Here is a 27,667-nt window from a genome sequence, read left to right on the forward strand (position 1 = left end):
GGGGCAGGATTGTCCCAGTAAATAGAACCGGGTGAAGCATGAAGCTGGTGAGTGTGTGGGGTTGGGGGTGCTGTGAGGAAGTGGCGGGGGGGTCTCTTGCGATCGCCCCTGGGCCGCAGCAGCTTCAGCCTCACCCTGCAGGCGTGAGGGGAAACTGAGGCACTGAGGGGGGCGGCCCTGAGGGAGCGGGGCGGGCCCGGCGCGCGAGCGGCCGTTAAGCGGTCAGCGGGGAAGCGGCGGCTGAGGGGAGGGAGGCGGGAGAGGCCGCGGCGGGTGCGGGGTTAAGCCCCGAGGGGTGGGAGGGTGCCCAAGCCCGGGGGGGTGGCTCTTCTCCGGCCTTCTGCCCACCCCACCGGCGGGCCAGGGGCTACCGGATGCGGGAGGAGGCGGGGGGTGTTTCTCTGCCTTCCTCCCTTGAAACACCCTTCCACCCTTGAAATATCTCCGTGGAGCGAGTCCCCCGCATGTGTGGCTGTCCCCGGATTGCTGTAGGAATATTAATAAATCCTCCTGGTTCGTAATAAAATCGTTTTCCATCGGCAGGGTGATGTTAACGCAGATAATTGCTAACAAGAAAATCAGCCTGGAATACTTTGCTGAGGGTGCACTCTGCTTCTGACAAATAATTCGGTTCTGATATTGCAATCTTCTAAAGGGAAGGTTATGAGAAAATACATTACCCGTGTTATTGATCTCCTCTCTAGATCTCTGTTTTCAACTATTTAAGTTTCCCATAGACCTTGAGTTTAGCTGCTGCTTTATTTTCCAGGAAGAATTTCCCTGTTTCACGTTCTTTGCTTGGAGATGAAAACCAAAGCAGCTTTCAGAATACCTGAGCAGAACGTTTGGTTAGTTTAACCTGGAGTTACAGTGTTGTTAAACATAAGGTTGTCTCTCTGTTTTGAGACTGAGCAGTTGGTCTTCAGGAAGCTTCGTAGAAGTGAACTTGGATTCTGGGCTTGTTTTGAGACCTCCAATAAATCACTATCCGTGGTGTAGCTGTGTGAAATTCAGTTGGTAGGCAGGTGCCCGAAGAGCTCAATCCTGCATAATCTTATGTACGCGATTAAATCTCTGTGCGTGGATGACTAGGACCAGCGGGACAAACTGTGCAAAGCTCAGCACTTCGGGACGTGATTGTAGAGGCTGATGAAATGCAGGACGGGGGAAGCAAACTGAGAAATCTTTGAATGAAAACCGTAGATGAAGTGCAGATTTCTTTCTTATGTTTAGTCTGGTATAGGGGTAGAGAAAGGGAAAGGGGAGAGATACAAGCTGTCTGAAATCTGTGTTGTAACATATTTAGACCTGTGTATAAATTTGGGGGCCGGGCATCATAAAACCGGATTCTTCATCTTATATTTTTCTGAAGATCTGTCTGAATCTTGGGGTTGTAGGGGGAGGAGTTGGATGATATTTCATCCTCTTTTTTTTTTTTTTTTTTTTAATTTGGGTTGAATTTGGAAGAACAACATAGAGGTAACAGCCTCCAGACTTGCATCTGAATCCAGTGAAAATGTCGGACTCCACAAATGTGAACATGCTCTGGTCCAGGCAAATCCAGTTCCTACTTTCCCCCTTGATTTTAAGCCAGCATGTGATATTAATACTAGAAGGAGGCATTGCAGTATTTGTTGGCTTCGATTGGAATTCAAAGCACTGGCTTTAACCTGCGAAATTTGGAATGTTTTGGAGTCGCTAGCGTGAGACATCATCTCTTTTCTCTGTCACGTTGCCATCCATGAGATCACCCGAGACGCTCGGAGCTGCCGAGCACTCAGTGCGAGCCAGATATCCACTGAGAACCTGGCTCTGCAAAGGTCTTCAGATCCGGAATTAGCCCCTTGTCTTCATGCCCCACTCCATCAAACTTTCATCCCATTTACAAAGCCTGCCAAGAAGGTTGTGAGCTGAGGCATATTTGTGTCTTTTGTAGAATTTTTAACTTTTGTACATGCTGGTTTTTAATGGGGAGATGACGCACCTGTTAGCTGCACCAGCCTTAGCCCTAAATAAACAAAAACAAGTGGAAGCAGGCAAATCTTAGAGCAAAAAGGACTTGCATTTTAGTCCACTCAGCAATATTAGTGGCTGGGATCTCTGAATCTGTTTTAAACAGTAAAAGTACAAACAGGGTGGAAATTATCACTTTTATAGTGTGTCTAGAGATATATATAGTGCAGACATTCAGATTCCTGGATTCCGAATCTAAAATTGTACAGATCCAGAAATATCACCTGTGCAAATAGCTATATAGCATTTATTAATTCCCTTTTTCCTCCCTTTTTCCTCCCTTTTTCCTCCCTTTTTCCTCCCTTTTTCCTCCCTTTTTCCTCCCTTTTTCCTCCCTTTTTCCTCCCTTTTTCCTCCCTTTTTCCTCCCTTTTTCCTCCCTTTTTCCTCCCTTTTTCCTCCCTTTTTCCTCCCTTTTTCCTCCCTTTTTCCTCCCTTTTTCCTCCCTTTTTCCTCCCTTTTTCCTCCCTTTTTCCTCCCTTTTTCCTCCCTTTTTCCTCCCTTTTTCCTCCCTTTTTCCTCCCTTTTTCCTCCCTTTTTCCTCCCTTTTTCCTCCCTTTTTCCTCCCTTTTTCCTCCCTTTTTCCTCCCTTTTTCCTCCCTTTTTCCTCCCTTTTTCCTCCCTTTTTCCTCCCTTTTTCCTCCCTTTTTCCTCCCTTTTTCCTCCCTTTTTCCTCCCTTTTTCCTCCCTTTTTCCTCCCTTTTTCCTCCCTTTTTCCTCCCTTTTTCCTCCCTTTTTCCTCCCTTTTTCCTCCCTTTTTCCTCCCTTTTTCCTCCCTTTTTCCTCCCTTTTTCCTCCCTTTTTCCTCCCTTTTTCCTCCCTTTTTCCTCCCTTTTTCCTCCCTTTTTCCTCCCTTTTTCCTCCCTTTTTCCTCCCTTTTTCCTCCCTTTTTCCTCCCTTTTTCCTCCCTTTTTCCTCCCTTTTTCCTCCCTTTTTCCTCCCTTTTTCCTCCCTTTTTCCTCCCTTTTTCCTCCCTTTTTCCTCCCTTTTTCCTCCCCTGTCGCTTTGCTTGAATCTAGTAGAAAGAGTCCAGTGACTCTCAGGAATCCATTTAACCACAGCATGACAGCCACAGATATAGATTATTTTAGATGCTTTTAAAGAAGAAAAAAAGAAGATTTTCCAGTTAGCTCATAGTTGTCAGGGTCATGATCCTATTCATGATTTTTACAAAAAAACCCCAAGAAAGTGTTTTACTGATAAAAGTGGTGATATTTCATTGCCTTTTTAATTGCAGATAGTTTAAAAGCTACAAAAATAGTTTAGATTTCTTTTTTCCCTTCATTTCTTTCTATTTCCTCAGATTCATAGCTTTAGTTGTCAAAGTTCTGGTCTGGTGAGAACTTCATTTCACATGTATATTTTGTATTTGCAAATAAAACAACTTAATTCCTTACTTGCATACTCACTTCTTCACCAGCTTGGTTTTTCACCTTCTTTTTAGACTTTGCTAACAGCGGGCAAAATGTAGCGTTGCTCCTTAAAATTTAAGGCTCTGTGAATTTAAACAAAAGTCTTTGTGATATTTTTAATTTAATATTTGGGGCTTTTAGCAACTTTTTAGTATTTAAATATAATTTAAACAGGGGTTTTGATGAATGGATGTAAAGAGTCTCCTTGGGAGACGCAGTCCTGTGTTAACATATTGTGAGCAGAGGTAGGAAATTAAATTATTAATCTACCTTCTTTCCACTTCTTAGCGTGAAGTATAGAAAGTGAACATAAGGTATAAATTCCTTAGAAAATGAGTGAGTCTGGTTTTAGTGCTGTGCATGGCCAACCAATTGATATTTTTCATCCTAATTGACCCAAATTCACATTTAAAAGCTGAAGTTTGACCACCTGAGCGTTGCTGTGCTGCCAGATGCCCAGGCTTCCGAGACGCAAAAACTTGTATTCGAGATGCAGAATCTATTCTTGCAATCCCTGAAGGACCATGAATCCCTCATCAGAGAAACTCTCATGTGGAGGTGCCCACACGCTATTCAGACATTTACGTTTCTAATCCTAAATTCTAAAGCTGGTGTTTTTATTCTCTTCTTATACAACACTTCAGCTGCTCCGGTGCCTGGTTAAATGTTTCCCTGCTCTCCATACAAGAGGTGGCTGCATCTCAATGATGCTGAAGTGCCCCTGGACATAACCTGCTCGATGCCTCATTAAGCTTGCAAAGCACTTGGGATTTCTCGGTACACAAACCGTTCCATTCAGGTGTGGTTGTCCCTTCCTTGTGTTTCCTGTTTGCGTTTTGCGAGACAAAAAGCAGGTGAGAACGTGCCCCAGAGCTGCTCTAGTGCAGGTGTGCAGCTCTCTCATCTGTGCCAAGCAGCCATAGAACGTGTGGGCTGCATCTTGTTTGGTCATTTAGGCAGGTTTCTTAGGGAAATAAAACTTGTGTTCCTGCGGAGATTCTCTCCTTCCATTTCCACCCCAAGTAAATTTCAAATTTGCTAGCCAATTTCAGCCAAGTTTTGCTGGTAGAACTGAGTTTTGAAGACACTGATTTTTCTGGGATTTTTGCAAACACGGGTGATTGTCAGAAGATACAGATTCTGCATGTGTCCTAAATCAGAGAGAGGAGCTATGCCATCCTGACATGGGGAAATCTCCGTGAACACACACGGACGTGAGACAGAATCCCAGGCTGATTGGGGTTGAAGGGACCTCTGGGGATCCCCCAGTCCAACCCAGCTGCTCACACAGGGTCACAGAGCAGATCACACAGGTGGGTCCAGGCGGGTTTGAATGTCTCAAGGAAGGAGACTCCACACCCGCTCTGGGCAGCCTGGGCCAGGCTCTGGCACCGCCCAGCAAACAAGTTTCTCCTCAAAGAACAGATATCCATAGGAAATCAGATTTTGTTCTGGTATGTATGAAACTGTGTTTAAAAATAAGGGCAAGAAGCAATTTTCAAGCAGGCTTCACACAGTTGGTCAAGGTCATGAGTAACTCACCCTCATATTCTCTTTCAGTACTGCCTGTCAGGACATCCAACCTTACCATGCAACGTACTCAAGTTCAAATCCACCACCATCATGTTGGATTGTGGGCTGGATATGACGTCTACCCTCAATTTCCTCCCATTGCCGCTGGTTCAGAGGTATGTTCTGCGGCCTGTAAGCACTTAGTCTGTGTCTTCTTGGGTTGCAGTTGGAGTGCTCTGTGTGAAACGGTGTATTGGAAGCAGGGAGGGGCTGAGTACAAATGAACAGCATCATCTCATATCATAAATAGACTTTGTTCACTTAAAAATTCTCTTTATCAAAATAACGTCCTTTGGCTCAGTAGACGGAAGACATTTTATGGATTTATTGATTGGTTTTTCTAGATAATTTATTCTAAGCTTCAGTAAAGTATTGCTGCAACTGCTCAGCACAAGTGAGGTCACATATCTGTCATCTTTCTGGCTTCTTCATGCAAGATGAGATAAATGGGTAACTGAGATGGAGTGCAGGGAGCCCAGCAAGTACTGTTTAACCACCGTCTTCTCAGGCTTTTCTTCAGAGCGCGGACTAATGCAAAGAAAAATAGCACTTAAAAGTCCTCGTTAGTTGACTTGATGGCATAATTGTTCCCTTTTAAAAATTAAATAAATAAAAGGGCAGTGCAGCTGAGCACGGGAGTGGAACAGCAGTGAAACAAAAGTGGAGTCTAGAAGAGAATCCTGAGAGCAAGACTGCCTCTTCCGAGCCCTAACTGCAGCTGCATCTTCCCAGGTTTTTAGGTGAATTTGGATATTCGGTTAGGGTGGCTTATGTCTTGCATAAATGGAACAAATTACAAAAATGAGAGGTTGGAAAGGTGGGAATGAGTAACTCTTGGTGATGGGAGGCAGGAGAGGTTTTCACAAAAGCCATTTAGTAACTTTGATTCACAAGGAAACAAGTGAAGTACATTCTGGGTTAGGGGGAGAAGACAATTGGGAAAGGGAGTTTCCTAAGGGACCTGATGAGGTTAAAGCCGTTTGTCCAGCACTTCCTATGATTTGTTATTTTTTTGGAGAGGAAAGGAATAGACAATGTAGGCATTGTTCTGCAAGAACAGAGAGTTCAAGAATTGCTGTACAGTAGGCAACAGAAGCCTTAAGAAGGATCAGTGTGATGTTCGGATTTTGTCCCTTTACAAAATGTGATTGCTAACTACAATACTTAGGGGCAGTAGTAGATTTCGAAAGGATCCAGAAAATCTGGGAAATCCAGGTACAGACAGAATTGCCTCACATTCCACTTCTCCCAGCCCCCAAAGAAAAAGGAAATTGAGAGAGGAACAAGAAGCAAAATTAGGTGATTGAACAAAGGCTTAAGAGGTTCTTTAGAACTGCAGGCATCAGCGCTCCCGGGGGATATGGCAGCTTTGTGTGCTGATAGCAGACCCTGGGAATGAACGGCCAAATTGCAGGTCACAACCTGGAATTCCCCCAGTACCTCCAGAATGTCTGCATTGAAATGACTCAAACTCAATAAGAAAGGATGTCGGATTTGACCCCGGATGGCCCAGTGGAATCGGAGCAAACAGTTGGATTTAAATCCAATCAATCTTGTCGGTAAGGTGATTGAACACCCCTTGCAGCAAAGATTGTCCTAAGCACATGGACTTGGGCGAGTAATTGATCTCTTCAGCACTCTACAAAACGGATGTCCTGCAGAGAGTTGTGGAAATGAGTTAGAAACTTGAGGAGGAATGTCGCTGCCACTAAAAAGTCCTTATCTCTCCATAGTTTTCATAGTTTTACCATTATATATCAGGTCTGAATTACCATGATGTCTAAATAGCTCTGAAATTCAAATGTGTTCTATCAGCATAACACCACCGGGTGACATAGAGCTGACATTATCATCAGTTTGCAGGTGAGAGACTACACAAAGGACTGACTAAGGCCTTGCATGAAGCATGTAGCAGTGCAAGAATTTGAACGTAGGTCTGTCAGATCTTAGGTTATTAGCAGCTCTATGTTCTTCTTGACCCATGTGAAATGTCAACCAGCTGTGCTCCTCTCTGCTGTCTTTAAACCTAAGATCCCCAAAGTATGATCCATGAACTGCTTGGGTTCTGCAAGTCTCAGTATGTGTTCTGCAGTATGTGTTCTTGCCTTAATTTTTACCTGTGTAGAGCATAGATGTGTGAAGTTAGAGAGGAGCTTTGCTGTGCAGCTAAATCCCATGTTGTACCTGGCATGGGACCCTCCTTGAGCAAACATTTTGAGAGCCTGTGCTTTAATCTGTAGGAGAAGGAAGCGCTGTAGTTTTTGTGTCATTAAAGGGACTGGACATTTTTTTTGAGTTCTTTGCTCTTCTCAAAAAAAAGGGCCATCAAAAGTTATTTAGATTCCACCTTGTCCTGGAAATGGCAGTCCTAGTTCTCACCAGCCCGTGGAGCAGGTGCAAAGTACTTGCAGTTGCCAAACACTTTATGCCAGTTCATGTACTTTAAAGGAGGTTTGTCAACTGGAATTTTCTCCCCTGCACCAAAGTCAAATGCAAAACGGTAAAACGAACATGTGGGAAGCTCTTAACCTTTCCTGTCTAGCCATGACACACTTGCTCACATTATTTATGGGACAGTTCTAGCTATTTTGGATTAATCAATCACTCTATTACAATGTCAAAACCATGTCGGCAAGAACTGTGTTACTTCTTGCCTTCAAGGTAAAGAGTCCTTTCTGTCCTGTGTTGCTTATTCCATTTCCACCCCCACACAAGACCTATCTGCTAATTTTGCCTCCCTTGACAAGACTGTATGTTCTTCTTCTTTTGCCAGGTTTAGTACAAGTCAATAGTGCTCTTTAATCATGAACAAAGCAGACTGCACACTAGGCTCAATTAGGGCAAGTAGGGCAAGCGTATCATGGAAAATTTATTCTGCTCTGCCTCGTGCTGGGGAAACCGCAAATGGATCCAGGTGTGGATTCTCAGTTGCAGAGGGATGCTGAGGAACTGGAGAGGGTGTCCAGGGGGCTCCAACACTGGTCAGGGTCCAGAGCCCACAATGGCACAGCTTGGTGAGGGAGCTGGGCTTGTTGAGTCTGGCAGAGAGGAGGCTGGATGGGGAGCAACAGCCACTTACATCTGCTGGAAAGGAAATTACCAAGGCAGCAGAGCCAAACTTTTCTTGGTGGTGGCAGGCACTATCACAGAATCCCAGAATGTCAGGGATGGGAAGGGCCCTGGAAAGCTCATCCAGTGCAATCCCCCCATGGAGCAGGAACACCCAGATGAGGTTACACAGGAAGGTGTCCAGGCGGGTTGGAATGTCTGCAGAGAAGGAGACTCCACAACCTCCCTGGGCAGCCTGGGCCAGGCTCTGCCACCCTCACCCCCAACAAGTTTCTTCTCAAATTTAAGTGAAACCTCCTGTGTTCCAGTTTGTACCCATTACCTCTTGTCCTATCACTGGTTGTCACCTGGCTCCATCCTTCTGACACTCCTCCTTTCCATATTGATCCCCATGAATGAGTCCCCCCTCAGTCTCCTCTTGTCCAGCTCCAGAGCCCCAGCTCCCTCAGCCTTTCCTCCCACGGGAGATGCTCCACTCCCTTCAGCATCTTGGTGGCTGCGCTGGACTCTCTCCAGCAGTTCCCTGTCCTGCTGGAACTGAGGGGCCACAACTGGACACAAGATTCCAGGTGTGGTCTCCCCAGGGCAGAGCAGAGGGGCAGGAGAACCTCTCGGACCTACTGACCACCCCCTTCTAACCCACCCCAGGTACCATTGGCCTTCCTGGCCACAAGGGCCCAGTGCTGGCTCATGGTCACCCTGCTGTCCCCAGGACCCCCAGGTCCCTTTCCCCTACACTGCTCTCCAACAGGTTGTTCCCCAACTTACACTGGAACCTGGCGTTGTTCCTGCCCAGATGTGAGACTCTAGGGGACTAGTGGCCACAAATTATCTCTTGAGAGGCTCAGGTTGGACATTAGTCTCTCATTGATGCAGTTTTTTTAGCATTTTCACCCATCCCCAGAGAAGCTCTAGAATCTCCTATTCCAGGGGTTTGCAAGACATGAGTAGGCAAAGCCGCGGCTGACCTGGTCTAGTGCTGGCTTTGAGACACTGGACTGCAGACCTCTAGATGTCTGTTCCAGACAAGGTTTCTGTCCTCTCCTCCATAAGCTATCAAAGTCGTTGCATATCAGACTGGTTTGTTCTTGCTTTTTCCCTGTTTTTTCCATAGCTCTTCTAGGCTCTCTGCACCAATTCCACTCAGCCCCTGCAGCCTCCAAAATATAATACTGCTCTTAAATTGTGCCTTTGAATGTGTCAGTGAGGAGTACATGTAACCACCTCGTCTCTTCTGCGATCAGACTTCTTCAGACTTACTCTTTATCCTCAATAGGGGACTGCACTTCTCTGGCATAGCTTCTTGATGACAGGTCCTTCTGCTCTCACCTCTTACCTTCTGTCTTCACTCCTTGAGTCTTAGATTTCCCTTTTTTCCTCCCTTGTGACTTTCTGGAGTGCCAGTTAGGATTTGTTCTTTTCTACGGATGTTAGTCTGAACACAACATTCCTCTGAGCTCTTGAATCACCTCCTGTTTTCAGGATCTTAAATTTGAGAGCCCTTAGAGTGTATAAGCATGTTGGCTGTAGAGCTTAGTGCACACTTGCAGATTTCATTGCAACTTGGTTCTCAGGTCCTGTCTGCAAACCTGAGCTTGTTGCAGGGCTTGGTTCCAGGTGGATTCTGTTCTTGTTTCCTCAACTTTTTTGGATTTCTGTAGATAAGATTGAATCTGGGCAGACAGTGGTTTTAGAGCTAAGGTATAGGCTCACACAAAAATCAGATATCACTGTGAAGTATGGATAAGTCTCTCCATTATGGTAGCAAGAAATGCTGCGGCATTGGGATTACAATTTCTACCTTTATTAGCATGTCTTTATTACCATTTGAAACCATTTTTGAAAAGGGACCCTGCTGAGATTGGTACCAGACGTACCAGCTTCAAACACGCACTTCACAGCAAACCCCCCTTGTCCATTTGTCCTTCCAGCACAGGTGGGTGCTGGTGTGGGTCTTCAGGGTGAGACCTCAGCATGAAACCATGGTTTATGTGGATATAAAATCGCAACCTCTGTGTCTATAAATGACTTAGTCCAGAGCATCAGTCTTTCCCTGCCATCGCTAATGGGAATATTTGTCTGTCGTCTTCTGTTCCAGAATGGTTTTACAGTGCTTTTGTATTATTTCATATTATTTTGTATTATTATAGTTTGTTGCTGTCCTAACCCTTCTCTTTACACAGCCAGTTTCACCACAGGGCAACGTAAGCAGCACTGAGCCTGTTTGAAATTCTCACTGTAAATGACTAAACTCAAACTCCCTGCATGCATCGTCCTTTTATTCTTTTTACTTATAAATGTCATAATCATGATTTGTAAAAGTCATTTCAGTGAACGCTTAAACACAGTGAAACTGTCTGTCTGTTTTATTGAGATTGTTAGTTCCCTGAGACAGAAATGGTGTTCCCTTCCTTTGTGACACCAAATAGGGGCTTTGCTTAGCGACTGATAATGATATAATTAATATTGCAATAATTTTTGTCTCTCTTTCTGCAGCCCCAGGCTGTCCAAACTTCCTGGTTGGGTTTTGAAAGATGGAAGCACATTTCTGGACAAGGTACTGTGCTGATAGTTAGAATTTTCTTGCCATGCAAAAAGCTACCTGACAGGTTAGGAGCTTGCACTGCAGGAACGAGACTTCACTGCTGACTCATCGCAAAGGTTTCTGTGTGTACCCTTACCAGCCATGATGTCCTTGTAGAGCAGAATGTTTCCAAACAAAACGCTGGGAACAACTCTAAGGCTTTCAGTCTTCAGAGGTAGCCCAGCGTTTTAAAAACTCCTCTTAAAATGCAGAAATCGTCAGGATGAATATTTTCTTTTTTCATGAAGCTCCATAAATAATAGCGCTTTGCCTTCTTAAAATGCCTTTTATTCAACAGTCTCACTTTTCTGGCACCTAAGCTTCATAACGTGCTTATAAATGAGGTTGGTATTATACCGGTTTTTAGGCAAGAGAACTATGAGAAAGCAAATGGTTTGCCCGCGGGAGGTCTGGTACAGAGGAAAAGCGTGTCTTTGGCCTCTGAAATCAACCTGTGTTCTGCTGCTGGACATAGCAGGGAGGACATTATCTCCAGCTTCCTAATTCTAAGACATGGGACTTACTCAGCTACATAAGAGACACAGAATTTGGCTTTTTTCCCCCTCTTTTCATTACCTTAGTTTTGTAGGCAGAATTTATCTGGGGCTTCAACCAAAACTAGACACTGCAGCGTCCAGCTTGATCTGCCATAGGGGAACAATGAACACAAAAATATATCAGATGTTAGTAAAATAGGCAGATAGATTTCAAATGTGAGCAGTGATAGGTATCGGTAGAGAAAATACTGTTTTAATAGACTGTTCTCTGACTATGTGAACATTAAAGGAAAACTGTAATAATAGTTGCTTTTGTAGGGGACTTTGAGGTGGACAAAATGGATTGATCTGATTTTTACAGACGAGGGAGCTGAAGATCACAGATTAAAGACCTGGTTTTTCTTCTCATTGGAGACAAAAGAAACTGTGCAGGCAGCATTTCTGTTAGTAAAATAGTAACAGCTCTATTCACAGCACATGCAATCGCAGAGCTACAGAGGCTCAGTGGCAGGAATGGTGTTACCCGCTTTGAATTCCCTGGAATTTGTTTCCCCAGAACCTCAAGCCTTGGTCTCAGAGCTTTGGGCTCCATTCGGTGCAAAGAACAGACAGGCTGTCAGTATATTTTTATACTTAACGTATTTACATTTCTGTGGTGCTGCTGGCACGGGATGAATTTTTCAAGCTCGCGCAGCATCAATGGAAATCAGGTGTTAAAAATTCAAAGGCAGCATCTCTTACCTTCACCTTGACCATTGTAACTGCTTGGAATGGTAAATTCTTTGACCCATGCTGGAAAAAGGCAAGGGAAGGAGTCAAAGGGGGGTTTTTTATCATGTCGCGTGGACATTCCTGTTACAGCACTCTCTGGATGACAGTTATAAAACTTAAGTCCTGGAGAGGCATTGAAATTTGCTGCGATCTAGTTTTAATCATTTTGAACTCCCTTGAGATGAGGTTAGGAGACTTCTGCCACTAGATGTAATTGCTCATTCGTTATTAGTTGGCAGGTGCACTGTAATTATTAAGAATTGGATTCAGTCTTTAATTCTGTCGGTCTGAAGCTGGCTGAGACCACTTGCTTTGGGACGAGCAAGAGAAGCATCCACGAGAGAAGGCAGAGTGGGTGTTCGGTAGCCTGGGAGGTGTGTTAGGACTAGACTTGGGTACATTTTTGTTCCATACATAATCCTGAAGAATGTGACTTTTCATGTGACAAAGGTTTCTGATGTCAGCCTCAAAAAAAGAAGGAGAAAATAGAGGACTAGAGATCCAGTAGAGATAAATCTAACAAGAATCACCACGTGGAGCTTAGATCCCCAAAAGATGTTTAATCAAATGCTCTGAGACAAAAGCTAAAACTTGTATTCTGCTTCTAATAAGACAGAAAAGGTTTGATGTTATTTGGAATCAAAACTAAATTCCAAACTTGTAAGACAGCCAGGACACTATAAAGGTGCTGTGCACGCCTTCCAGGTCAGGGGAGCAGCAGTTCCAAGAAGAGTGGTCTTTGTGACCCACTTTTCAGTTCATATTTCTGATTCTGATAGACAAAGTTGACTTGTATTGCTACAGATTTCGCAGCCAACACACCTGCAAGTGGAAAAGCAGAGAAAAAGCAGCTTCATAGGACAACATCTGCTTCATGGCCCCAGCAAAACCAGCCAGGGTCTCTCTCCTTTCCTACCTCCAGACAAGGATTTGATGCCTTGAAGTACCAAGCAGCCTCATCTCGTATAAAAACAATTTCAGCAGATCTCCTTACAGCAAATTGTATCTAGAAAGGGCATAAAGATAATGTAGTAACAGGCTGGAAATTACCTGCCATAGAGAAAAGGTTTTGAAAGTGCAAAATCTGCTATATTGGAGTAACATCGTGTTGTGGTTTTGTGTCTTTTCTGTTGATGTGCTTTTCTCACAGGAACTGAAGGAGTGCTCTGGCCATGTGTTTGTAGACTCTGTGCCTGAGTTCTGTTTACCGGAGGTGAGTTTATTCATTATTATTAGTGAAAAATCAGACTCCAATCATGTGGAAGAAACTTACTAAGTAATTATTATCAGATTCACGTTAATTTATTACTACTCAGTAAACAATACTGCTAAAGCCTGTGTGTTTTTAAGGTGCCTCCGGTATCTATGACGCCGGAAAACGGTTGGAAACGGCTCTTTTCAGCCATGGTTTTGGGAGATCTGGAAGGTTTCCTTGACCAACTCGATATCTCACAAAAAATAAGGTTTAACTGCCCCTTTTTCTGGGCTTTCCAAAGACAATGTGACTGAGCTGGACTCAGTTGTGACAGGATACATGTGCTGATCTAGATAAGGGCAGTGAATGAAGACAAGGAAGGCTGCTTGTCTCTAAGCACAGATGTTGGCCTGTCCACCGGATCCCCCCTGGGATCCAACCATGCGGTTAAGCCCCATGGATTCCACTGGACTGCAGTCAGACGTGCTGTTCTGCCGGCACCAAATTGAGGTGAAAAAGCTTTGCTGCCTTCCTAGCTATTTATTGCTGCCTCTTTGAGGGAAGAATTGTACCCTCATATCCACTGACTTTACAGTGAGTACCTGCTTCTGAAGTTGTCTTGATTTTTTTCCAAGAATACCTGTGTTTACAACTAAAAAAGAAAGAAGGGCTATTGAAAATATTTTAATTAACTGGGCTCACCTGGCTGATCAGATTAACGATGTATGTAGGAGAGCTGAAGAAGTAAAAAGCTGAGCAGAGAGTGGTGCAGGTAAACAGTGGGGAATAGTCAGGGAACAGCATCCTCATTCCTCAGCTGTGTTTGGACTGTGATAACATCAGCCCTTTGGTTTCATTTTGGGGATGTTTTCTCTGTCATTCAAAGACCAAGATGATTGCTTGTGGACAGGGGAGGTTTTTTCCTTTCTGCTTGACCTTGTTGACAGGAATTACGAAACGCTTCTGGAAGGTGGTTGTCAGCTTGCTGGGTTTCTGTCTGTAGGTCCCATGAAACTCACCTCTTGCAGCTTCTGCCTCTTGTCATCTTGATTCTTCAAAGCAAGCTGGCAGCTCTGATACTAGTTTTGGCAAGTGATATCAACATATCTGTGTGCAATTGCTCGTTTTCCCCAACAGGAATGGATATAATCCAATCACAAAAAACCCGCACAACCAACACCCTAATAATTCTGGGTTCTTGGATGCTTTCTGGTTAGTGTCCTGTGGAAGAGAGGGATATGGGAAACACCTGTATGCCTAGAAAATAACATTATGTCCCAGATCTTGGGAAGAATGGAATTAACTTTCTGGTTTCCCTTTGGAGTTGAGGCCATGCACAGCGATGATGATGCTGGGGTTTAGGGTGCTTCAGCTGGGCTGTCTGGTTACTCTGTTGGGCTGGAAAACACTCACATGTGTAGCTCTAAATATGATGGGGAGTTGCTGCTTCATTGTACTAGTGTCGTCACTGAACCTACCTCTGTTTTCTAGCAGTCCCTATGACAACTAGAAGACACCAACCATGTCATCATGGTAGGAGGTTTACAAATGGCCTCTCAAATGTTTCACTTCCCAAAGTTCCCAACAGATGCCAAATCTTCTCTGCAAGGGCTCAGAACAGACCTTGAGGTGCTGGAGCGAGTTGAGAGAAGGGAACGGAGCTGGTGAGGGGCTGGAGCACAAGTGTGATGGGAGCGGCTGAGGGACCTGGGGGGTTCAGCTGGAGAACAGGAGCTGAGGGGAGACCTTCTGATCTCTGAACTGCCTGAAAGGAGCTTGGAGCCAGGGGGGTCGGGCTCTGCTCCCCAGGAACAAGCGCCAGGGGCAGAGGAAACGGCCTCAAGTTGCACCAGGGGAGGTTGAGGTTGGATGTGGGGAACAATTTCTTCCCCAAAGGGCTGTGGGGCATTGGAACAGGCTGCCCAGGGCAGTGCTGGAGTCACCATCCCTGGAGGGTTGGACAGATGGAGATGAGGTTCTCAGGGACATGGGGCAGTGCCAGGGGTGGGTTTACGGTCGAACTCGATGATCCTGAGGGTCTTTTCCAACCAAAATGATTTTATGATTCGCTGGTGGTGCGCAGCTCGCATCTCGAGCTTCAAGGGCTCGCTGTGTGGAGGATGGTTCAGACGTCACTGCACCAGCAGAGCAGAGATGTTGTGGTGTTTGGCAGCACAGTATAAAAAGGAGCTTGTGTGAAAGAGGCTTTGTCGTCATCTTTGTCTCCTTCCATGCCACTTCTTTTGAAGAAACTTGTCTGCAAAAACAGTTTGAGAATCACAGTATCACTTCCAGGAACACTATTGCCAAAGAAAGCCGAGTTCTGAATGTGATCCAGAAGCCACAAGGTGCTAAAAGGCTGTCTGAGCGGCAGAGTGCGCTCCCACGTGTCAGAGTGCAGCCCTTTTTGCTTGGCAACCTTCTGGTCTCTCTCACTTCACCTTCAGGAAACATTTTTAAACCTCTTCAGTTCTTAGGCACTCGGAGTGAGATTGCCGCAAGTCCCAGGGAAGATTTTGCTCTGTTTTGATTTTGACACCCTTTGCATCCTATTAGTAAATGCTTCTAGGGTGCTGAGACGTAGGATGCTTAAGCTTGGAAAACAGGAGTCTCTGTCCTGATGGCTTGTGGGGCTGGGATTCAGCTCAGTTTGATTCTGGACATGGCTGAAAACCAAGGCATGAAGGGCCAGCTTGGTCAGAGCAGGCGTGAGCAGCCTCCTTGATACCGTGGAGTGAGAATATTTCTGCCTCGAAAGCTTAGGAAGATAAAAGGGGGCCCGGTCAGGAATCTGAGGATGGTGTTTCACCTCCTGTGCTCAGCTTGGAGATCGTGCCTCAACATTAGCTGTGATCATGGACTGAAACCATGGACGCTTCGCTGTGAGTTAAGCAGCTTGTCACCAGAGCACTGTGTCAGCCCTCTGAAAAACCGAGTGACCTACTTTCTTGCCTTTTTTATTCAAATTGCTGGACCAGGCCTTGTAATCAGATAATACGTGCTTGATGAGTGTTGAATTCCATTAGCTGCTCTATAATAACTGAGTTAGAGGTCGTATATCTTGTAAATTTCTGACTTGACACCATTTGTGTTATAGCATTACCAGTAAATATTTCTAATTAAAATTCCTTTAACAATGTGTGAAATCTTCTTTCACTCTCTGAACTGCTGTCTTAACCATCACTTCAAAACAAATTGGACCCACTGCCTGTTTTGTTGTATCCTACAAGTTAGTTTGATCTTCTGCTGTAGAAAATGTGAATGATAAGGGTGCCAAGCATTTAGTTTGGGAAAATATGAGAATTATTTTAGGCATGTGAATGCAATCTACATTCATCTCTCTCATTCTCCTGGGGTTCAGTACCATGTGCCACATCAAAATATGAGATGTCCTGCTAATCACTATTGAAGAAGTTTTGGTGTATGGGCAAAATGTTTCTCCCTAAGGAAGCACACGTATCAGTTCTTTAATAAAAGTGTGATCCTCATGCCTCTCTTAATGGCAGCAATTTCATTACATGAAAGACAGACAAACCCAGGACATGGTTTCCTTTTCAGATCTGAGAAGGGAATAATTTTAAGGGGCTTTTAAAATCAATCTTGTTAATTTAAAGGCAACATTAACCTTTGCCACAGCTGAGACATGCCTCACCCCCTGATTTTTTTTATAAACCAGTAATATTCCCGCAATATAAACTTTAAAAAAAGAACAGAAGTTTTTCTGTCATTGCTTAAACTGCATGAAAGGGTTACATGTTGCTTATCTCTTTCCTCTGGTTTTCAGACTGAGCTGCTTGACCTCTCCACGGTAGACGTGATCTTGATCTCCAACTATCACTGCATGATGGCGTTGCCCTATATCACAGAGTACACAGGATTCGCTGGCACAGTCTACGCCACCGAGCCCACTGTCCAAATTGGCAGGTAAAAAGCCCCTTAATATTCTCTTCTCCTCTTTCATCACTGCTAAGGAAAAGGTGTAAAGGACAATATGGGGAGAGGAGTGGTGTCTAATGTTCCGAAGAGGCTCTTAGGCAGTACCTGAACACCAGCCAAGTCCTTAGTGCTGCAAATGTGTTAACACCATGTTTGCCAACCTCTGGAACCCTCTGTCTTCAGCATTTACAGCAGGTGCTTTGTGTTGAGTCCAAAAAAATAGATGTGGGGTAGCAGATCCTGCGTGGACTGAGACACCTTGAGCAGCAATTACCGTATAGCAAACTTCAAACCTTCAAAAACCATGGATCAAAGATCTCACCTACTCCTCGCTGCTCCCCTTAAGCAAAAGAGGAATCACCAATCTTTTCAACAATAAATAACTTCTAGGATTATTGCCTTGTAGTTTTTCAGCGTTTGATATTCATACCATCATACTTCCGCTACACTGTGGAAGGGAATTTAATCTGGCTTCATCTCAAATGACAGTTGAGATACATAAGATCTGAACTCCAAAGAGAATTGCTAAGAAAAACAGCAGAAATTCTACTGAAGTGGGAAGTGTAAGACCTGACAGTGCAGTCAAAAATTTAATAGTTGGTCATCAAATTTGGCAATCTTTTCTTACAAAGTTGCCTGTTGATTAGATGGGTCAATACCAAAGGCTGCAGGTTTGTAGCTGTGCTTGTGCTGTGTGCATCTCCCATGCAGAGCAACTGCTGCGTTCAATAATTAAAAACCAGATTAGGCTGTGGTATCTGGACTACTCTGTAAGTACCAGGAATCTTTGTCTGTTAAAGGTCCTATGCAAACTTCCCTCTCCAAAGTATTTCTCCCATTGTGTAAAAACAAACAGAAACCAAAGGCCCTTGTAGGTGAAACGAATTGTATAAATACAAACTAGGAGTGGGGTGGTGCTGGCCTGTGGCTGAAGATAACAAGCATAGTCATGTTGGAGAATATACTGGTGTGGTTCTCCCCACCCCAGGTTATTCCAGATGCCCTTCTCCTGCAGTTAAATGCAAATTCCTACCTTGGAGGGGGAGCATATGTACAATTACAGATATTCAGTTTTGGACAGTGAAATCTGCAGTGCTAATTTTTGATGCCTGAAATATTTTTCTGTCTCAGATGCTGTATTGTGCCTGTGCAGATGAGGAGAGTTCATTGGACAATGTACTTGTCTTCTCTAAGTGATAAACAGGCAGCAGCTATTGAGTTTTCTTGGCGTATTTTGCCTCATTGCAAATGACAAGCAGTGGGTAAGGAAGAAATCATCTTGTGCAGCAGGCGAGAGATTTGGGAGCTCCGCTTTTCTTGCCATTTCCCAAATAACCCATAACCCAGTGGGCCAGATCCTCTGCTGTCGCAACCAGGCAGACAGAATTGGACTTGCTTGAGTTTGAAACGCTCAGTTGGTGTGATATTGTGGAAATACTTGGGACAAAGTTCTGTCCTGTGTGAAAGGCTGCAATGCTCATTTAGTTATGATATCTTTTCAGGCTTCTCATGGAAGAACTGGTGAATTCCATTGAACGTGTGCCAAAGGCTCAGTCTGCCTCCATGTGGAAGAACAAGGAGGTACAGAGGTAAGGAAGAGCCACCTGGAGGGGGTGACTGTCCTGAAACACTAACCCAAGTTTAGAATTTACTGTAACCATGGATCAGCTGCCACCATTTGAGATTAGATTTGCTACAACTATTAAGCAAAAAAAAAGCCTAGGAGGTTTAGAGCTTTCACTCCTGGGGTTGGTTCTTTCTTGAATGATTTGCACTTTGTTCATTTTCCAAACAACCACACAAGTTTGATTCTTGGAGGGTGACTCGGCCTCCCCTGATCTCCCCTCACGTAGTTAAGCTCCGTGGTGGAAGATAAAACCAGCAGATTTTTGCATTGACATCATAAAGAGTTGTTGAAATCAGCAAGATATTTAAACTTGATTAGATTGTATTGGAATAATTTTAATTTAAAATGGTATTTACATTCACGTTTGCTGAAGAAAATGAAGACACTGGTGGCCAACCCCAGGGCAGGGCTGCCTTTCTTCCCAGGTCTGCTGCCTCTTTTTTAACAGCAGAGGTGGGGTTTTTTGCTTTATAAGCTTAGAAGCAAATTGAAATCTGAATTTAAAAAGTTTAGTTGGAAACTCCATGTCCGTTATTCCATCTGTATGTAAAAACAAGGCGCTCAAAATTGAGGTCTTCTGCATCTAAAATTTTGAAAGCCTATGTAATCTAAGAATTATCCATACAGTTTGCTAATTGCAAATAATGCTTTCCTTGGAAATAGAAACAACTTTAGCTGCACAACATGTTCTATGGAGGAGACAGTTTTGGTTTTGCCCTTTTTAAGATAGGGCCAGTTGATTAGAAAGTTATTTTTAAAAGCTGCTTTGTGCATTTTTAATTGACCTGTTTTCTGCTCGCAATTCCTAACATGGCTTGATTTATAAGTTTACCAAAATTGAATTATTTCATACATACGTTATAAAAGAAATTTTGATATTTTCCAATATCACAATGCAAAAAAAAATATCAAAAATCCAAATTAAAATCTGTTTAGCTCTATATTGTACTCCCCTGCTGAGCTTAGGAGCAGGCTTATCTCAGCATGTAACTCTCACTCTTCTGAAGAAGGCCAGTAAAATATAGATGATAAAGATGATCAGGATTTTGTGCTGGATGATATATATTATGATCAGAATAGTTTTTTGGGTTTTGTTTTAATTTTGGGGTCCACTGGCCTGACCAGAACCACACGTGAAGCTCACAGTGATGGGAAGAGAGGGACCTGTTCCCATTATTCTTGTCACACCACCACATGTATTTTGTATGCGTGGTTTAAAGGAGGATCATATATCTTGGAGCTCATTTAATGTCACTTCCCTGGCTGTATTTATAGAAAACCTGCTGTCTAGCACTTTGTGTGCTGTTGACTATTCCAGATGCGAACACAGAGAAATATCTTTGTTCTGTTTCAACTGCTATAGAAGGCTGGAGTCTTTTTGTTGTGGTGGTATTTAAAATACGTTTTCCTGCATCATATTGCCTGGGAAATACCCCAACATCAACAGTTCTTCCTTGGCACCATCAAGTAGCTGTTGTGATGGGGTTCCAGGAGGTAGGAGAAGGTGTAAGAACCACCCTTGGGGACAGACAGCGTCCTGTCCCCCTTACAGGACATCTGCAGAGCACCAAGCGCCGCCACAACGTGCTGTGTCGTTGGGAACCTCAATCAGATGGCAGGTCCCCTGGCTTTCATAAAATGCACAACTTGCCCAAATCTGAGCTAGAAGCAACGTGATGCCGTATTAGTGGGGACAACCAGACACAGCCCTGCGGCTGTTTGTAACAAAAGTCTGCATGTCATCAACTCTGCCTTGCGCCTGGTACGAACCAGTGTTGTGTGCAATCTGGAATGGGGGGACAATTCTGAATTCCCTTTCCAACTGCTTTCCCCCTTCAGCTCCCTCTGCTTCTGTAAAACGGAGCTTCTATCCGCCACAGAGGGGATACGGGGACTTAATTAATGTTTGCAAAGCGTTTTGAGATTCTTAGTGACAAGTGTCATGCGAGCGTGAATGGAACTGATTATTATAGCATGTGAGCAAAAACATCTCCTGATCCGCAAATTAACACCTGGCTAATGGCACACGCAGGGTTGGACTGACATCCGTTATTTAAGAAAATGTGATCCTTAGTGATGGGGGTTTTTTAATACTTGGCTGTTGCTAGAAAAGAATACTTATTACTTCTGAGTCTAGCTTTAATTTTTCAGGCCGATCAATCACCATTACTGCTTTACAGTTCAGCTAGTTCTACTCTGAATAGTTAGTATAAAACACAAAGTATTATCGTCTTCATTAGATAGAGCATTGAAGCATTTTAAATTCAAATACTGCATAAAATATAATAAGTTCATTATAGTGGTTTACGTTTTTTTTCCATTATCAGATCTAGTCTGAACTAATTGCTTTGCAAGTTTTATTACCATTGGTTTTTATTTTAAATGTGCAGCCTCGTGGAAGCTCTGTAGCTACTCAGCCAGGGTGAATTTTAAAATGATGAGGATTCAGGGGACTAAAGGGGAAATTTGCCTTATGAAAGGCACTTTGTTGACTACCTGTTTGACGGTTTCTCATGTCTTTCTGTAAAGGCTGTTTCCTGAGATGGAGTAGTGGATGAGAGAGGCCAACGCGCTGATGTAGTTTGGCGCTGCCTTCACACAAGAACCTGTTATGTCATATACTAAATGTTATCCTTTGCATTAAACAGGAGGGACTGTCTCTGTGCAAATGCCCAGTTAGGAACACAACCCTCTGAGCTTCTTCAGCATAAATTTTGTTGACTACCTACTGGATCCTGCTGCTTCACAATACCTTTGGTTTGTGGGTGTCCTGGCATCTGCCCACATACATCTGGTTGTTACGAGGTGATCCATGATAGGATGTTGCCGTAGTGTTAGTAGATTCACTTCAGACTTTAAAATATAGAATCATAGAACCACAGAATGTCCTGAGTTAGAAGGGACCCACAAAGATCATTGAGTTTAACTCGTGTCCCTGCACAGGACACCCCACAGGTCACCCCGTGTGTCTGAGGACGTTGTCCAGTCTCTTCTTGAACACTGTCAGGTTGGGGCCGTGACACCTCCCTGGGGAGCCTGTTCAGTGTCCAGCACCTCTGGGTGAAGAACCTTTTCCTCATGTCCAACTGACCCTCCCTGGCACATCTTCTGCCGTTCCCTGGGTTCTGTCACTGGTCGCCAAAGACTTGAGATCGGCTCCTACTCCTCTTCCTCCCCTTGTGAGGAAGCTGCAGACCACGATGAGCTCTCCCCTTAGTCTCCTCTTCTCCAGACTTTAAAATATCTTTCTGTACAAGTTTTCAAAGCGTGGGTGGCAGGTTGAACACCAACAGGAGCACATCTGAGGAACCAGCAGTCCCTATTTTCCTTGTGCCGCTCAGCAAAGAGTGAAACCACTGCAAACTGGTGCCACTGGTCTCTGTTAGGAGTCAGAGTATATTTACAGCGTAGCCACGGAGCCCAGGCTAATAGAAACTTACTTCAGTCACCAAGGACATTTTCCCACTTTTCTCCATTACTTGGAGATATATTCTCCTCTTCCCAGAAGAGAAGTTCCTGAAAGCATCCAACTCTAAATGCTTCTTCTGGTAGGTTAAAGGCTTTTACAGGCAATTTGCTTCAGTGCAGTGGTGGACAACTATCCACGTTGTTTGGCCTTTTGTTGCTTATGACTTCCCAAAAAAGACCTTGAACGCTTTGTTTGTTTCCTTAAGGGCAGTGTGATTTCAGCCAGCGTGTGCTGGAATTACAGTTATCGCACTAGACCTGTCTTGGCAATAGCTGCCCTTAATCCTTTCTTCAGTATCTTAAATTATGGAGGAGTTCACTGACCTAGTAGATATAACAATAAATTAAATTCCTTTAAACAAATTGATCAAAGAAACTTGACCAATTTCCATAAATCTTTGGAAACTGGTTTGAATTAGCCTTTGATTTAGCGTTGGTTTAATATACAAAAAAAAAAGAAATCCTATTCTTCTTATGCATTTGGCAGCTGTGCTGCTTCCTGCCCCAGTTCATGTTGCTAAGGAAGATTTATTTCCCAGAAGTTTGCCATCTCTCTTACAGCCTGTGACATGACACTTCACTTCCTCCCTTGACAACGCTGTCCAGTTAACTTGCCGTGTCTGTGAAGAGCAGAATGGATGGATTTTACTTTGGTGTAAAACATCTTAAATACTTCCGCGTAGGGGATTTCGGAGAGCTCTGCAGTGTCAGCTAATGTCTCGGTGCCAGCACACTTGGAAGGCGAGTGGGGTATCAGAGCTGAAGGCAAAGGAGCTGAGCTGCAGGGACATGTGCTCTTGTAAGACACCGGTAACAAAGATGAGAGCAGAGCCAGCCTTTGTTTGTTGTACCTTTATTTTAATCGCAAGATTGCGGCTTACTTCTGTTTTCAAATTCTTAGGAGATGCAAAATAGACACTGATTCAAGATCACAGTCATCTTTACCAATTCTAGTGGTGTTGATGTGTCAAATCAGCCAATGTCTTTCATCAGTGGTGAAAATACCACAAGAGTTGCTGTAGCACCTTCATCACAGCCGCTGCTTTGATGGAAGGGCTGAACATGAACAACAAAGAGCAGAAGGAGAGTGGTCTGTGGGGTGCGGCAAAGCGGGCAGTGCTGTTCAGCTCCTTAACAGCCAGGAAGTCTTGCTCCTTATTTTGAAGCACCAGGCATGTTTGAATTAAAAAGAAAAACGAGAAAATATAAGATCTGGAGAATATAAATGGGAATCAAAACTGGTGGTCTACAGGAGGTTCTGAAAATGCCCACACCCCACTGGAGGAACAACCCCAGGCATCAGCACAGGTTGGGGTTGAGCTGCTGGAAAGCAGCTCTGCAGAGAAGGACCTGGGAGTTGTGGGGGACAACAGGGTGACCGTGAGTCACCAATGTGCCCTGTGGCCAAGAGGCCAATGGGACCTGGGGTGCATGAGGAAGAGTGTGAGCAGCAGGTCAGGGAGGTTGTTCCTCCCCCTCTGCTCTGCCCTGGGGAGGCCCCATCTGCAGTTGTGGGTCCAGTTCTGGGCTTCCCAGTTGAAAAAGGACAAGGAATTACTGGAGGGAGTCCAGTGGAGGGACACAAAGATGCTGAGGGGTCTGGAGCAACTTTGTGATGAGGAGACTGAGAGAGCTGGGGCTGTTGAGCTGGAGAAGAGAAGCTGAGAGGGATGTGATCAATGGGATCAATAACTCAGGGTGGGTGTCAGAGGATGGACCAGACTCTGTTCAGTGGTGCCCAACGCCAGGGTGAGGGGCAACGGGCACAGACTGAAACACAGGAGGCTCCATGTGAACATGAGCAGAAATTGTTTGCTGGGAGGTGCCAGAGCCTGGCCCAGCCTGCCCAGAGCGGGTGTGGAGTCTCCTGCTCTGAGACATTCAAACCCGCCTGGACCCACCTGTGTGATCTGCTCTGTGACCCTGCATGAGCAGCTGGGCTGGACTGGGGGATCTCCAGAGGTCCCTTCAATCCAACCAGCCTGGGGTTCTGTGATCTTTGCAGATTGCTGCCTGCCCCTCTGAAGGACGCGGTGGAGGTATCCATGTGGAGGAAGTGCTACACCATGCCAGAAGTGAACGCTGCACTCAGTAAGATCCAGCTGGTGGGATATTCTCAGAAAATTGTGAGTACCTGTAAAACTATCCTCAGGTCAACAGTAATAACTTGTCATTGCTCAACTTTTCTCTGGAAATGCCCTTCCTTTTCGATTTCCCCTCTAGATCCTGTGTAACATCTAGTTACCCTAGCCTAGGAAAGCAAGATAAGATTATACTGAATGTCCTCAGTCCACCTCCCAGGAAAAGTTCTTGTTTGGTGAAATCAGGGAGTATCCATTTGTTTCTCCTCTTCCTTGGGGACACCAATTTTAAGGCGGCGTACCTGCGAATTTGGAGTTGATGGCTGGCCCGCTGAGAGCTGGGAGGATGTACCGAATGAGCGTATCCTCTCTGTCCGTAAGCCACATCCCCTTCTGAGTTACTGTATCTCACTTCTGGGAATCTTTTGAGTGCTTCAGCCTCTACTTTTTTTTTTATACAGCAAATTAGGAATTGTAAACAAAACCTAATGGTTCGACCTGAACTTCAAACACTCTTTCCCAGTGTTCCCAGCTAACCTTTTTTATCTGTAATGCTGTTGACTATAATCTGGTGTAGTTTCTAGAATGAACAGAACCAACAATTCGTTAATCTTGAGATACACTGTTCCCTTACGGCTTGTAGGCAGCGTGCAGGACATGAGACCTGCGGTTGTTGCTCGGAGCCGTAAGAAATAAAAAAGTGAATTAAAGTTGTGAACCCAAAGCTCCTTATTTGCTCCCTTTTCTTAAGCAATGGGCTGCTGAAGTTTGGAGACTACTGGTAATGAGTAAAACAGTTTGAAACAGTAACCAGTGGTGCTGTGTACTAAATTAGGTGGATATGGGTTCGTGTGGCGCTGCACTGTAGCCGGTGAAAAAGGACCCCAGCGTTTTTGACTATATGAACAGTTTGGATGTATCTCACCTAATTTTAGGTCTGTGCATCTGAGCAAATAATTGTTTTATAGTTACTGGGGAAAAGGAGATATTTCTAGAGCAAACTTTAAAAATAATCAGACACAAATAATCAGTTAACCCAAAATGTGGCAGCATCAAGAATGGTTTGTTGTCCACTTTTCACGTCTGTGTATCAGCAGAATCTAGAGCTTTGGTTTCTGCACTCTAAGGGATGGAGACCCTGTTTGGTCCTGTGAAGGATCCAAATATGTATTGGGATACTAGAGAAATCATTAGTATTGCATGAATCAGATGCTTGCTCTATTATTCAGTAACCAGAAAGTAGATCACATTAGCGAGGTATACACAGAGGCTTGTTTTCCTTTCTCAGAACAAGTATAACATTACTGTGTACAGATAAAGCAATACACTTTCTAATGACACCTGGAAAGGAGACAACTGTCAGGTTGCTTATGCTCAGAGCTGAAACTGAAATTTGGGTTGAGTTTGCAGGGTCTTGTTTCTAAATCACCAGTAGATAGCATTTAAAAAGAAATCAAGTTAGAAAATGAGTGAGTCTGAAGTTGTTTGTTTTCCACAGCAAAATGTGTAACTCAAAGAGAGTCTTATACTTGTCCTTCCTTCTCTCCTGCTTGTCATTATCAATAAAGTTTGACGGAGGGAGTATAGAGTCTTCAAAAATGCAAAGCGCCTACAAAGTTCTTCAGTGCAGCCAAGGCAGGTACAGGATCACGACCCCGGTCGATTTCTCCGTTTAGAATTATGGGTCAGTATGAACTCAGATGCCGTAGAACTCATATGGAAGAGAAACTTCATGAAGACCCTACCTCATGAAAAGCTTTTCTCAGAGCACGTGTCTGGTTAGATGCGGGGAAATAAAAACATAAAGCTTAGGAAACTAACTTCATAAAGTTTTTGTATAACAGAACTACTTCTAAAATTGATATCACTGATGATAACATGACCTGTTCTGACTTTGTCGGGGACTTGCTCAAATGAATGCCTCTTGCTGTGTGTTTCAGGAGCTGTTTGGCGCGGTGCAGGTCACCCCTCTCAGCTCAGGCTATGCTCTTGGAAGCTCCAATTGGATTATCCAGTCGCACTATGAAAAGGTTTCTTATGTTTCAGGATCTTCTCTACTTACAACACATCCTCAGGTACAGCTTTTGTGAGTCTTCTATAGGGGGAAGTGTCTTTGCTCAAAAAAACTAGAGGGGCTTATTCCAGCTGGGATCAGGTACAGTACAGAAGCTGTACTAAAGTACCTCTGTTAGCAATTAGCTCGCTTAATGGGCATTGATAAGAGATACTACCCTGATAAGTGGCCAGGTATCAATAGTTACTAGGGAAAGACAACTAAACTTCTTTGTTATCAATGATTTGACATTAACTTACCAGCTGGGAAATTCTCTTTCACCTTAAATGGGAAATGTTCACAGAGTTAAACAAAAGAACATTAGTGACTTTTTTTTAAATCCATATTTCACTGAAGAGTCTTTACAGACAGTTCACAGACGGCATCTATATCACTTCTGAAACATCCTTCCTTGGGAGAAATGATCGCTAACTGGCTGCCAACTTTTCCACCCTGCTCTGCTAAGGGCAAAGTCTTTATAGTGCTGTAGATGTAATTTCCAGTAAATTAATTCTCTCTAGATCCATAAATTCTTAGTGCAAAGAATGGCTTGAAGTTTGCAGTACTGTGTGCCTCAGAAGTTGTCAAAATAGTTAAAAGCAATATTAGCAGGAGGTATTTAAAAATAATTTAGAAAATGTGTCAGGTTCATGATCAGTCAGTAATTTCCCCCAAGGTGAGTATCTTCTAAAGAGCTTTGCTTCTGAGCATCCTTCATTTAAAAGCCTGATCTCAGGAGCTGAAAAACGACAATAGATAAACCATCCCTAATAGCGAGGCTGTACTTGGCTCCATGCGATGCATCAGTTTCTAAATCCCTTTTTCTCGTCAGCCTCACACCAGCCTGGGTTGTGCTCTTTGGTCACCATCTAAGGAGCAGCAGCAAATATTGGGTGATTTTCAGCGGCAATGAATCCAGTCTCGCTGAACCCTCCACCTGCGCTTATTGCTGAGGATTTCACAAGATGATCCTTGCTGCTGCACCCAGTCCCAGCTCATCTGTACATCCTAGGCCAGGCCTAAACTGCCAACTGTTCCACTTTCTATCTGTTATTAACAGAGAGGGACTGATAATTACAGACATACCATAACTCTCTGCTGATCACAAACGTAACCCAGCAAATATTTGACAATATTTAAATGGAATATTTCTGTGAAGAGAAACCTTAGGTAACTGGGAGCGTTTTCATTTACATTACATAGTGATTCAGTTTATCAGGTTAGACTGACCACGCTTGAGCGTTTTCCAAAGGTGAACATTTCTCTGTTAACTTCTGGTAAAGTCCCTGATTTTAAGGACATTAACTCCCTGTGGCAGGAAATGGTGTGTGTATGAAGTGCCTGCTAAGAGCACAGATCTGCAGACAGGGCTTTAACAAGTGCAGGAAAA

The 27,667-nt window shown here is 44.0% G+C and overlaps 1 protein-coding gene across 1 annotated transcript in view; it reads left to right on the forward strand.

The window, feature by feature from the left end:
- The window catches only part of INTS9 (integrator complex subunit 9), a 76,180-nt gene continuing 48,513 nt past the window's right edge, over nt 1-27,667 (forward strand). The window contains exons 1-8 of the mRNA XM_082049294.1: nt 1-47; nt 4,985-5,112; nt 10,562-10,622; nt 13,068-13,130; nt 16,897-17,036; nt 18,551-18,637; nt 24,149-24,269; nt 26,165-26,299. Of these exons, the coding sequence (XP_081905420.1) occupies nt 39-47; nt 4,985-5,112; nt 10,562-10,622; nt 13,068-13,130; nt 16,897-17,036; nt 18,551-18,637; nt 24,149-24,269; nt 26,165-26,299 (744 nt within the window). The 5' untranslated portion in view covers nt 1-38. The remainder of the gene's footprint in view (nt 48-4,984; nt 5,113-10,561; nt 10,623-13,067; nt 13,131-16,896; nt 17,037-18,550; nt 18,638-24,148; nt 24,270-26,164; nt 26,300-27,667) is intronic.

The sequence above is a fragment of the Streptopelia decaocto genome (assembly GCF_964273445.1).
Source record: "Streptopelia decaocto genome assembly, chromosome: 3".
Taxonomy (NCBI): domain Eukaryota; kingdom Metazoa; phylum Chordata; class Aves; order Columbiformes; family Columbidae; genus Streptopelia; species Streptopelia decaocto.